Below are 11,712 nucleotides of genomic sequence, written 5' to 3'. Positions count from 1 at the left end.
TTCAGTAGCTAGCTGACAAGGGTCGTAAGCAACAAGGAGATATTTCATACTCACTTGAACGGAACTAAAAATGCTTTTTTAGAATAATGAGCTATGATCCTATTTGGGAATGCAATGGGTAAGGTTTCGTTAATAATATAGGCATAGTGTCGCGTGCTGTGGATTGTTTTTGGACTAAATATATTTTAAAAAATGGAACAAAGAGGACATGGAGCATGGTGGGAGCAACGACGGAGGCTTTGGGCAATGTTAGCTTTGGTTCTCTTTTGGAGCGGAGCTTCAGCACAGATAACATATTCCATCTCTGAAGAGCTTAAGGAAGGAACTGTCGTGGGGAATATAGCTAAGGATTTGGGAATAGATCTGAGCACCTTGAAGGAGAGGGGATTTCGAATCGTGTCTGGCTCGACTGAGCCCCTTTTCCAGGTAAACCAGAATGACGGCATCTTGTATTTGCACCGAAAAATAGACCGAGAGGAGGCGTGTGAACGGACCAGCGTGTGTTTGATCAACATGAAAACCGTTCTAGAGAATCCGCTGGAGATCCATTATGTCTCAGTGGAGGTGTTAGATGTTAACGACCATTCTCCCAGCTTTCCTGAGAAAGAGAAACGGTTAGAGATATTTGAGTCAGCCTTACCAGGGGCGCGATTTCAGCTCCAGGCTGCGCTCGACACTGATGGTGGACAATACTCAGTTCAACAGTATAAACTCAGTCACAACGATCATTTCCGTTTGGAAGTTAAAGACCGAGGTGATGATGGCAAAATCCCGATATTAATATTAAATAAACCACTGGACAGAGAGGCTGTAAAGAACCATATATTGCTGCTCACAGCTATCGATGGAGGAAAACCTCCAAGATCTGGAGACATGAGAATAACTGTAGATGTACTGGATATCAATGATAACCCGCCTGTCTATACAAAAGATGCTTACTCTGTATTGGTGAATGAAAATACTATTGTTGGCACAACAATTGTACAAGTAAACGCCACCGATTTGGACGAGGGGCCAAATGGATTAGTAATGTACTCGTTTGGCAATAGCGTGAATAGTAAATTACGCAAACTCTTTGATCTGAACCCAGTAACAGGTGAAATCATTGTGAGAGGATTGCTAGATTTTGAAGAAAAAGACAAGTACGAACTCGACATACAGGCATCGGATAAAGGACTTGCACCAATGACATCAGATAAAAGCGTAGTAATAAGGATAGTTGACCTCAATGACAACGCACCTGAGATTGAGGTGACATCATTTTCAAGAGCAATCGCCGAGGATTCTAGAACTGGAACCACAGTCGCGCTAATCAGTGTTAATGATTTGGACTCTGGTCTCAACGGGAAAGTTATCTGCACTGTGATGGAAGACACAACTTTCAAACTAATGCCATCACTACAGGATAATATTTACTCTGTAGTCACCAAGTCACCCCTGGATAGGGAAAAACATTCTGAATATGATCTAACAATAGTAGCCACAGATGCAGGCGAGCCGTCCCTGTCATCTGTAAAGACTATTGGTGTTGTAGTATCAGATGTGAATGATAACAGTCCAGAGTTTTCACTGAGCCCCTATAATTTCTATGTCACTGAGAATAACGAACCAGGCGCCTCACTTTTTCGCGTGAGTGCGTCTGATCGTGACATAAATGAAAACGCTATTATTTTATATCATATTCTGAGAAACGGTGTAGAGGAGAATAAATGGTCATCGTTCCTCAACATAAATCCTGAAAATGGAAACATACTGGCGCTAAAAAGCTTTGACTTTGAAACCCTCAAAACATTCAAATTCCAGGTTGTAGCTACAGACTCTGGAATTCCGTCACTAAGCAGCAACGTCACAGTGAATGTGTTCATTCTGGATCAGAACGACAACGCTCCAGTGATCTTGTATCCAGTCAGCGCTAATGGTTCCGCTGCAGGTGTGGAGGAGATTCCCCGCAATGTGAACGCAGGCCATTTGGTGACTAAAGTGAGAGCCTATGACGCTGATATAGGATATAACGGCTGGTTATTATTTTCACTGCAGAAAGTTACTGACCACAGTCTCTTTGCCTTGGACCGCTATACAGGACAGATAAGGACACTTCGGTCGTTCACAGAGACAGACGAGGCTGAGCATAAACTGGTCGTACTGGTGAAAGACAATGGGAACGTTTCACTCTCAGCAACAGCTACTGTGATTATCAACGTTGTGGAGCCCAAAGAGGCTTTTGCAGCTTCTGATGTTAAAAGCGCAGTAAAAGACGAGGAGGAGAACAGCGTTACATTTTATTTGATCATAACTTTGGGGTCAGTTTCAGCACTTTTTATCATCAGTATCATCGTGTTGATTGTAATGCAGTGCTCCAAAGACCCAGTCGATTCCTCCAAGTATTTACAAGATGTGAATTACGACGGGACACTGTGCCACAGCATCCAGTACCGATCCGGAGACAAACGGTACATGTTAGTTGGACCCAGAATGAGTATAGGTTCTACTATAGTCCCGGGCAGCAATGGGAATACTCTAGTGGTACCTGAACACAGGAGGAGAGCTTCTGGAGAGGTAAGGAGATGAAAACGAATTTATAGTTCACAATACTCTTACACCTGACCATTGACATGTAGCGCTGACAATAAGCTTGAGTTTTAGAATTGCATACGCTATAAATTGTATTTGTATGTATTTAATATTTAATTGACTGAAAGGATTATGTGTGAGTTGGTCAAATATGATGTTTTAAAATCAGAGGGTTGTGTCTGTAACATGATCTGAGAGCTTGGCACGTGGAAGTTAACCTGCTTATTCCCCACCACCCAATCAGGGCTTGCCGCTCAGGGCAGGCAGGGCGCTGAAACGTTGGGCTATTCAACCATAGAGAATGATAGAGGCCTCTAGTGGCCAAACGGACGTTTTAGCATGGGCAGCACCATTTAGTGCTTCCACCATGCTTCCGCCATTTTAAAGTAGCCAAAGTAGTCAACTAGCTGGAGATTCCTATAGATTGTAGCTTCAATGGCGCTGCCATGCTGTCACATACGCTATAGTGGCACAGATATATAAAACAGTCCTCTATCTATCTCTAGGAATTCAATACGCTGTTTGCACAATGAAGTGTTGTCCCCAAAAAAGGACAGCATAAATAGCATGATTTATTTAAATATAGGAGACTTGTTGCATGCTTCAGTACATTTTATTTAAGGGAACCTTTACGACATATGAATTATGGGTCTGCCAGTCCAGTCATCAAAATCAAATCAAATCCAATTGTATTTGTCACATGCGCAGAATACAACAGTTGCCGACCTTACCGTGACATTCTTATTTGCAAGCCCTTAACCCACAATGCAGAGCAAGAAGAAGAGTAAAGAAAATATTAACTAAATTAACTAAAGTAAAACATTTAATTAAAAGTAACACAATAAAATAACAATAAAGGGGGTACCGGTACCGAGTCAATGTGCGGGGTACAGGCTTGGTCGAGGTAATTTGTACATGTAGGTAGGGGTAAAGTGACTATGCATAGATAATAAACGATGAGTAGCAGTGTAAAAACAAAGGGGGTGGCAATGTAAATAGTCCGGGTGGACATTTGATGAATGGACCTAGACTTGGCGCTCTCCTACCGCTTCTCCTACCGCTTGCTGTGTGGTAGCAGAGTGAACAGTCTATGACCTGGGTGACTGGAGTCTTTGACAATTTTTATTCTAACCTTGTGCTGACCTTTCTCCCTCGTGCGTTGTGCCAATATAGCATTCTGGGTGGGTTGGACTAGTAAAAGTAGGCCTACCATTATTAAACAACAGCGCAATGCGAGTTAGAATCGCATGGTGTCAGTACCCAACTATAGCGCTTCTGGTAGAAATACTATCGTCATGCTTTTGAGCCCTCCTCCTGGCTGATTTGGTAGGTTTGATCGGTCCCTGGAGTTATACAGTCGTGCATGTTCGTGGAGAGAATAAGATCTGGAATTTACATAAATAAGACTATTGTTGGTTTATTCGTTTTGGTATTTGACGAACATACTGGAAAGACAACGGACACAAATGAAGGAATAGTGGAAGTGCTGTGGATTAGGGCTATTTGTCTTGAAAACATGGAACAAAGAGGATGCGGGGCATGGCGGGAGCGACGGCAGAGTGTCACCTACATGGTTGCTTTGGTTCTGTTTTGGAGCGGAGCATCTGCACAGATAAGATACACCATCTCTGAAGAGCTTAAGGAAGGAACTGTCGTGGGGAATATAGCTAAGGATGTTGGAATAGATCTGAGCACCTTGAAGGAGAGGGGATTTCGAATCGTGTCTGGCTCGACCGAGCCTCTTTTCGAGGTAAACCAGAATGACGGCATCTTATATGTGAACCGAAAAATAGACCGAGAGGAGCTGTGTGAACGGAGCAGCGTGTGCTTGATCAACCTGAAAACCGTTCTAGAGAACCCGCTGGAGATCCATTATGTCTCAGTGGAGGTGTTAGATGTTAACGACCATTCTCCCAGCTTTCCTGAGAAAGAGAATCGGTTAGAAATATACGAGTCCGCTTTACCTGGTGTACGATTTCAGCTGCAAGCTGCCGTTGATCCAGATGGTGGCCAGTACTCGGTTCAGCAATATAAACTCAGTCATAATGACCATTTTCGTTTGGAGGTTAAAGATCGAGGAAGGGAAGGTAAAATTCCTGTTGTAAATCTACTAAAGCCCTTAGATAGAGAAGCTATGAAAAGACATACATTACTACTCACAGCCATTGATGGAGGAAAACCTCCCAGGTCTGGGACTGTGGAAATAGTTATTGATGTTTTAGATGTAAATGATAATATGCCTGTTTTTGTCAAAGAGTTATACTCAGTTACATTGAATGAAAATGCTCCTATTGGCACGACAGTCGTGCAAGTAAATGCCACGGATTTAGACGAGGGTTCGAATGCCGAGGTCCTTTACTTTTTCGGTAAAATGGTAAAAAACAAGATTCGTAAACTTTTCGATGTAAATACGAATACGGGTGAGATAGTTGTGAAAGAATTGGTCGATTTCGAGCTACAAGACAGCTATGAGATTGACATAATGGCAACTGATAAAGGATCTGCCCCTCTGACAACTGACAAAAGCATAACAGTAAAGATTATTGACCTCAACGATAATGCACCTGAGATCGAGGTGACGTCTTTTTCGAACGCAATCCCCGAGGATTCTAGACCAGGCACCACTGTAGCATTAATTAGTGTTAATGATTTAGACTCTGGTCTTAATGGCAAAGTGATCTGCTCTTTAGTTGAGGACATACCATTTACATTAATGCCGTCTTTACAGGACAACATGTATTCTGTAGTCACCAAGTCAACACTGGATCGAGAGAAATCATCACAATATGAACTAACAGTAGTTGCTAAAGACGCAGGCCAGCCGCCCCTGTCATCTGTAAAGACTATAAGCGTAGTTATATCAGATGTGAATGATAACAATCCAGAGTTTTCATTAAGCTCCTATACTTTCTATATCACTGAGAATAACGACCCAGGCGCCTCAGTATTTTACGTAAGTGCATCAGATCGTGACATAGATGAAAACGCTCTTATTTCATATCATATTCTGAGATACGGTGGGGACGAGAACAAATGGGCATCTTTCCTCAACATAAATTCAGAAAATGGAAACATTTTGGCGCTAAAAAGCTTAGACTTTGAAACTTTAAAAACATTTAAATTCCAAGTTGTAGCTACAGACTCTGGAATTCCGTCATTAAGCAGCAACGTCACAATAGACGTGTTCATTCTGGATCAGAACGACAACGCTCCAGTGATCTTGTATCCAGTCAGCGCTAACGGTTCCGCTGAAGGTGTGGAGGAGATTCCCCGCAATGTGAACGCAGGCCATTTGGTGACTAAAGTGAGAGCCTATGACGCTGATATAGGATATAACGGCTGGTTATTATTTTCACTGCAGGAAGTTACTGACCACAGTCTCTTTGCCTTGGACCGCTATACAGGACAGATAAGGACACTTCGGTCATTCACAGAGACAGACGAGGCTGAGCATAAACTGGTCATACTGGTAAAAGACAATGGGAACGTTTCACTCTCAGCAACAGCTACTGTGATTATCAACGTTGTGGAGCCCAAAGAGGCTTTTGCAGCTTCTGATGTTAAAAGCGCAGTAAAAGACGAGGAGGAGAACAGCGTTACATTTTATTTGATCATAACTTTGGGGTCAGTTTCAGCACTTTTTATCATCAGTATCATCGTGTTGATTGTAATGCAGTGCTCCAAAGCCCCAGTCGATTCCTCCAAGTATTTACAAGATGTGAATTACGACGGGACACTGTGCCACAGCATCCAGTACCGATCCGGAGACAAACGGTACATGTTAGTTGGACCCAGAATGAGTATAGGTTCTACTATAGCCCCGGGCAGCAATGGGAATACTCTAGTGGTACCTGAACACAGCAGGAGAGCTTCGGCAGAGGTAAGAAGATAAAGTCGTAATTTTACATCCACCTTAGCCAAATACATTTAAACTGTTTTTCACAATTCCTGACATTTAATCCTAGTTAAAATTCCCTGTCTTAGGTCAGTTAGGAACACCACTTTATTTAAAGAATGTGAAATGTCAGAATAATAGTAGAGATAATTATTTATTTCTGCTTTTATTTCTTTCATCACATTCCCAGTGGGTCAGAAGTTTACATACACTCAATTAGTATTTGATAGCATTGCCTTTAAATTGTTTAACTTGTGTCAAACGTTTTGGGTAGCCTTTTCACAAGCTTCCCACAGTAAGTGGGAATAAGTGGTCCCATTCCTCCTGACAGAGCTGGTGTAACTGAGTCAGGTTTGTAGGCCTCCTTGCTCGCACATACTTTTTCAGTTCTGCCCACAAATGTTCTATGGGATTGAGGTCAGGGTTTTGTGATGGCCACTCCAATACCAAGACAATATTTTTTCTTAAGCCGTTTTGCCACAACTTTGGAAGTATGCTTGGGGTCAACGTCCATTTGGAAGACTCATTTGTGACCAAGCTTTAACCTGATGTCTTGAGATGTTGATTCACTGATAACGTTTTTACTGATATATTGTGTCAAGATGCCTCTAAAAACCTTCAAGGACAGGGTAATGAAAGGTAGAATCGCGTGGTGTCAGCATAGGCGGACATCCCAGGGGGGACAGGGGGTACACGACCCCCGATATATCACTGTAAACATAACTATGTAATTTCAATAATAGTAATAATACGCAATGAAAACACTTGAGCTGATTATAGACACTTAATAGCGCATTTTTACGTTTCAAAAGAGTGCGACTTCCCTCCCTTTGTCTCACAATGGTTTGATCCACTGCCTCCCACCCCCCAGCAGTGACACATGATGCAGGTACTGTGCATGTGTGGGAATCTGACAGAGTCTGTTGTTGGTGGCTGACCTCCAGTAAGTTGTTCAAACAAAGGATGTGTTAGACATTTCTTTTCTTCTACCACTCAATACAAGAAAACACATTTATAACTGTCACCAGTCTTCGCTTTCGCTGCATTAAATGTAATGTCACTCTATGTTAGCTAGCGGTTAGCTGATGTTTGCTAGCTAGCTACAGTAACATCAACCAGTGTTTGCAGCTATTTGAATTTGAGTCAATGAGAGAAGCTAGCAATGCAATGTAGTGTTCCTTAGCTGGCAAGGTAACAGAGGTTAGTGTCTACCGTCTGAAAAGCACTCAATGCACATAACTAACGTGAGGTTAATCCAGTCAATCGCACCATAGCGATGCTGTTTTATGTTGGCAGGGTTCACATACACAATAGCTGAATTTGTAGAGCTAGCGCTCAAACCAAAGCAAACATTAGCTAGCAAGCTAGCTAGTACCTATTCTATTTATGTGGCGTCGTCAAAGATGGAATCTTTGCTATCGTCAGTTTATTCCAAGATCAGCATGCAGCTGTAGTGCTTCAAAGTCCCTGTGATCAGGTTAGAGATAAACTGAACTCCCAACTGAACAGAACTACACTCTCTTCTACCATTGTCTTAAATATCTTTAATGGTCTCGTTGCAAAAGCTACATTTTCGCTAGGGGACTTTGAAGCACCTGTGTGCCGATCTTGGAGTAAACTGACGATAGCAAACACCACAGAAACGGAATTGGTTCTCGCTAGCTCGGCAAATTCAGCTATTGTTGAAAGCCAGCCAATATAAAACATAAACTATATTCAAATTACAAAAGTTTGCAGCATACGTTGTGTAAATGGTGAACTCACACAGCTGTCAAATCTGTTTCACATTTGCTAGCTGACTAGCTACCTACCTTCTAGATCGAAGCCCATATAGAATGGTAGAAGATTATAGATGATAGAAGCCCATCTCCTACTGTAAATAACCTGCACACTATGTGTGTCTGTAGCCAGCCAGCCAGGTAGAAAAATGGCAGAAAAAATACTGATATCAGAGTATTTTTCAGTACACCAATATGCAAAGTAAGAACCCTAGTAGCCTAATATCTCAAAGACTAGTTGATAAAATGTTCATTAGAAAGAAGTGAAATGCTAATGGAACGTTTCACAATGATGTCATTAGGCAGATCAGGCAACAGATGTCACACAGACAGCAGAGCTGGGGACAGATGTCACACAGACAGCAGAGCTGGGGACAGATGTCACACAGACAGCAGAGCTGGGGACAGATGGGCAGGGACAGACGGACAGAGACTGATAGGCAGGGACAGACTGACAGAGACTGATAGGCAGGGACAGACTGACAGAGACTGATAGGCAGGGACAGACTGGCAGAGACTGATAGGCAGGGACACACTGACAGAGACTGATAGGCAGGGACAGACTGACAGAGACTGATAGGCAGGGACAGACTGACAGAGACTGATAGGCAGGGACAGACTGGCAGAGACTGATAGGCAGGGACACACTGACAGAGACTGATAGGCAGGGACAGACTGACAGAGACTGATAGGCAGGGACAGACTGACAGAGGCAGGGAGTCTCAGGTAAGTTTGTTGAGTCTTTGTTTGCCAACATTATGAAAGGTTCTCTCTTATTTAGACTTGTAAAATAGGGACATAATTGGAAAATGCCATGGATTCCCCCACTCTCAACTTAAACTAGTGACTGAACTAAGATTTGTTTAAGGCAATGGTGTTGCTGTTGTGATTAATTGTGTAGTTTTGGGTACTGGTAGTTAGGAGTACAGCAAACAACTTATTTATTTTCTAGGAGACAAACTGTGAGTCAGTGAGGGTGGTGAAAGGGAAAGAGCCAAGGAGAGACTTCAGAGGACAGTGTCACAGCCACGGCAGGACCAGTATAGGGGACAGTGTCACAGCCACGACAGGACCAGTATAGGGGACAGTGTCACAGCCACGGCAGGACCAGTATAGGGGACAGTGTCACAGCCACGGCAGGACCAGTATAGGGGACAGTGTCACAGCCACGGCAGGACCAGTATAGGGGACAGTGTCACAGCCACGGCAGCACCAGGTGTCAACCTTGTTGCCAGCAGCACCGGTATAGGGGACAGTGTCACAGCCACGGCAGCACCAGGTGTCAACCTTGTTGCCAGCAGCACCAGTATAGGGGACAGTGGCACAGCATTCTCCAGTTACCTCAGTGATGGCACAAAACCATATCAGCCACACCCACAATTTATAGAACTGTAAACTCTTGCCAACAGAGTGTTGACGTTTCAAGAGAGATGGTTTGGTGATTTCCCCTGGCTACATTATAATCCATCAATAAAAGGAGTTTTGTTTTCACTGTAGCCAAAGGTTTTCAAGCCAGCCATCTTTTGGCCAAAGAGCGGATGCTGCCTTCATTAGTGCAGGATTTAGGAACTGGAGAAAAGCCTTTGTAAAATTCAAAACTGCCAAACCCACCGCCACTGTGTAACTGTAACAGCACACCAGATAAATCCAATCAGTCCCCAGTTATCCAGTGCGTGGGGTAAACAGCAGTGACGAAATGAAGAAAGCTACCTTGCACTGTATGAGAAAGCAACAACATTGATTGACTCCATTGAAAGACACTCAAGACGATTTGCTGGCAAAGCAGTGCATCACTATAGGGAAGAATGTTTTTAAGTGTTGGATGGTGTGGAGGTTGTTTGGCAACCGTTTTGACCAGGACAGTCTAAACATTCTGCAAAAGTTGGAAAGAGTGCTTCTCACGGGGGAGTTGGATGTGTCTCTAGATCAGTACCCTGAGCTGAACATAGATTATCTTTCAGTGCAGCTGCATCTCTTTCGCAACAAATACCCCTGTAGCAGCAGTTGAGAGGCACCAGAGGTCCTCAGGAGGCTTCCAGTGGAGGTGCGGGGGTTGTTTGACCAAGTTGAGGTGCTGATCAGAATTTTGTTTGTGGTGCCAGTGTCTTCGTGTGAGGCTGAGAGGAGTTTCAGTGCACTCCGCAGGTTAAAGACTTGGTTACGGGCTTGCATGGGCCAAGAGAGACTGAACGGCAAAGTTGTCTGTAATGTACATAAAGACAGACTGGACAGTCTTGAGGGAAATATCTGCCAGCAATTTGTTGGATCCATTGAAACCCTCAAACATATGTTCAGTTGTTTTGTTCAGTAGTGTGTATAGCAGTGGTTCTCACCCTTTTTTCAGTACTGGAACCCCTGCATATTTTGAGGAAAGGTTTTGAGTGGTCCTCAGGGACCTCCACCCCTCTATATTATATGTAAAGATACTGGAACCCCTGCATATTATGAGGCAAGGTTTTGAGTGGTCCTCAGGGACCTCCACCCCTCTATATTATATGTAAAGGTACAGGAACCCCTGCATATTATGAGGCAAGGTTTTGAGTGGTCCTCAGGGACCTCCACCCCTCTATATTATATGTAAAGATACTGGAACCCCTGCATATTATGAGGCAAGGTTTTGAGTGGTCCTCAGGGACCTCCACCCCTCTATATTATATGTAAAGATACTGGAACCCCTGCATATTATGAGGCAAGGTTTTGAGTGGTCCTCATGGACCTCCACCCCTCTATATTATATGTAAAGATACTGGAACCCCTGCATATTATGAGGCAAGGTTTTGAGTGGTCCTCAGGGACCTCCACCCCTCTATATTATATGTAAAGGTACAGGAACCCCTGCATATTATGAGGCAAGGTTTTGAGTGGTCCTCAGGGACCTCCGCCCCTCTATATTATATGTAAAGATACTGGAACCCCTGCATATTATGAGGCAAGGTTTTGAGTGGTCCTCAGGGACCTCCACCCCTCTATATTATATGTAAAGGTACAGGAACCCCTGCATATTATGAGGCAAGGTTTTGAGTGGTCCTCAGGGACCTCCACCCCTCTATATTATATGTAAAGTTACTGGAATACTTGTGCTGCTGAATACGTTCATTACACTTTTTGTATTTCATGGACCCCTTGCCATTACACCAGGGACCCCTAGGGGTCCACCTACCCTGTTTGAGACCCCCTGCTGTATAGTATGATATATGTTATTTTGTTTAGTAGTTTTTAGTACATGACAGTACACTTACTATTTATTTATTTAATTTAAAATGGCATACTTTGTGTGACATACTTGTCCATAGCTGTTATTTGAAGAGTTGAGACACTGACTGAACAATAACTAAGTATTTCTGAAGGATATTTTGGTTGATTTGTTTGGGTTCTTCATTGAAGTAGTTATCTTGATTTTAGAACTGTACTTATTCTGAGTGTTTTATGCTTGTAAGGATGTTTTAATAGACTCAAACCAGTGGCACA

General features: G+C 43.1%; 3 protein-coding genes across 4 annotated transcripts in view; all 3 read left to right on the top strand.

Annotated features, from left to right (window-relative positions):
* Nucleotides 1-11,712, top strand: part of LOC109878377 (protocadherin alpha-C2-like) — a 203,640-nt gene that overhangs the window by 15,684 nt on the left and 176,244 nt on the right. The window lies entirely within an intron of this gene.
* LOC109885991 (protocadherin alpha-8-like) lies at nucleotides 33-2,568 on the top strand. Its single transcript, XM_031791322.1, has one exon. It carries the CDS (start codon nucleotides 193-195, stop codon nucleotides 2,566-2,568), a length of 2,376 nt encoding a protein of 791 aa, XP_031647182.1. The 5' UTR covers nucleotides 33-192.
* LOC109885989 (protocadherin alpha-8-like) lies at nucleotides 3,932-6,463 on the top strand. The gene has a single exon (XM_031791321.1). The coding sequence runs from the start codon at nucleotides 3,935-3,937 to the stop codon at nucleotides 6,461-6,463; it is 2,529 nt and encodes an 842-aa protein (XP_031647181.1). The 5' UTR covers nucleotides 3,932-3,934.

Source organism: Oncorhynchus kisutch, linkage group LG15 (assembly GCF_002021735.2).
Source record: "Oncorhynchus kisutch isolate 150728-3 linkage group LG15, Okis_V2, whole genome shotgun sequence".
NCBI classification, from domain to species: Eukaryota; Metazoa; Chordata; class Actinopteri; order Salmoniformes; family Salmonidae; genus Oncorhynchus; species Oncorhynchus kisutch.
The sequence above is the reverse complement of the archived record's forward strand: the minus strand, read 5'-3'. Positions and strand labels throughout refer to the sequence as shown.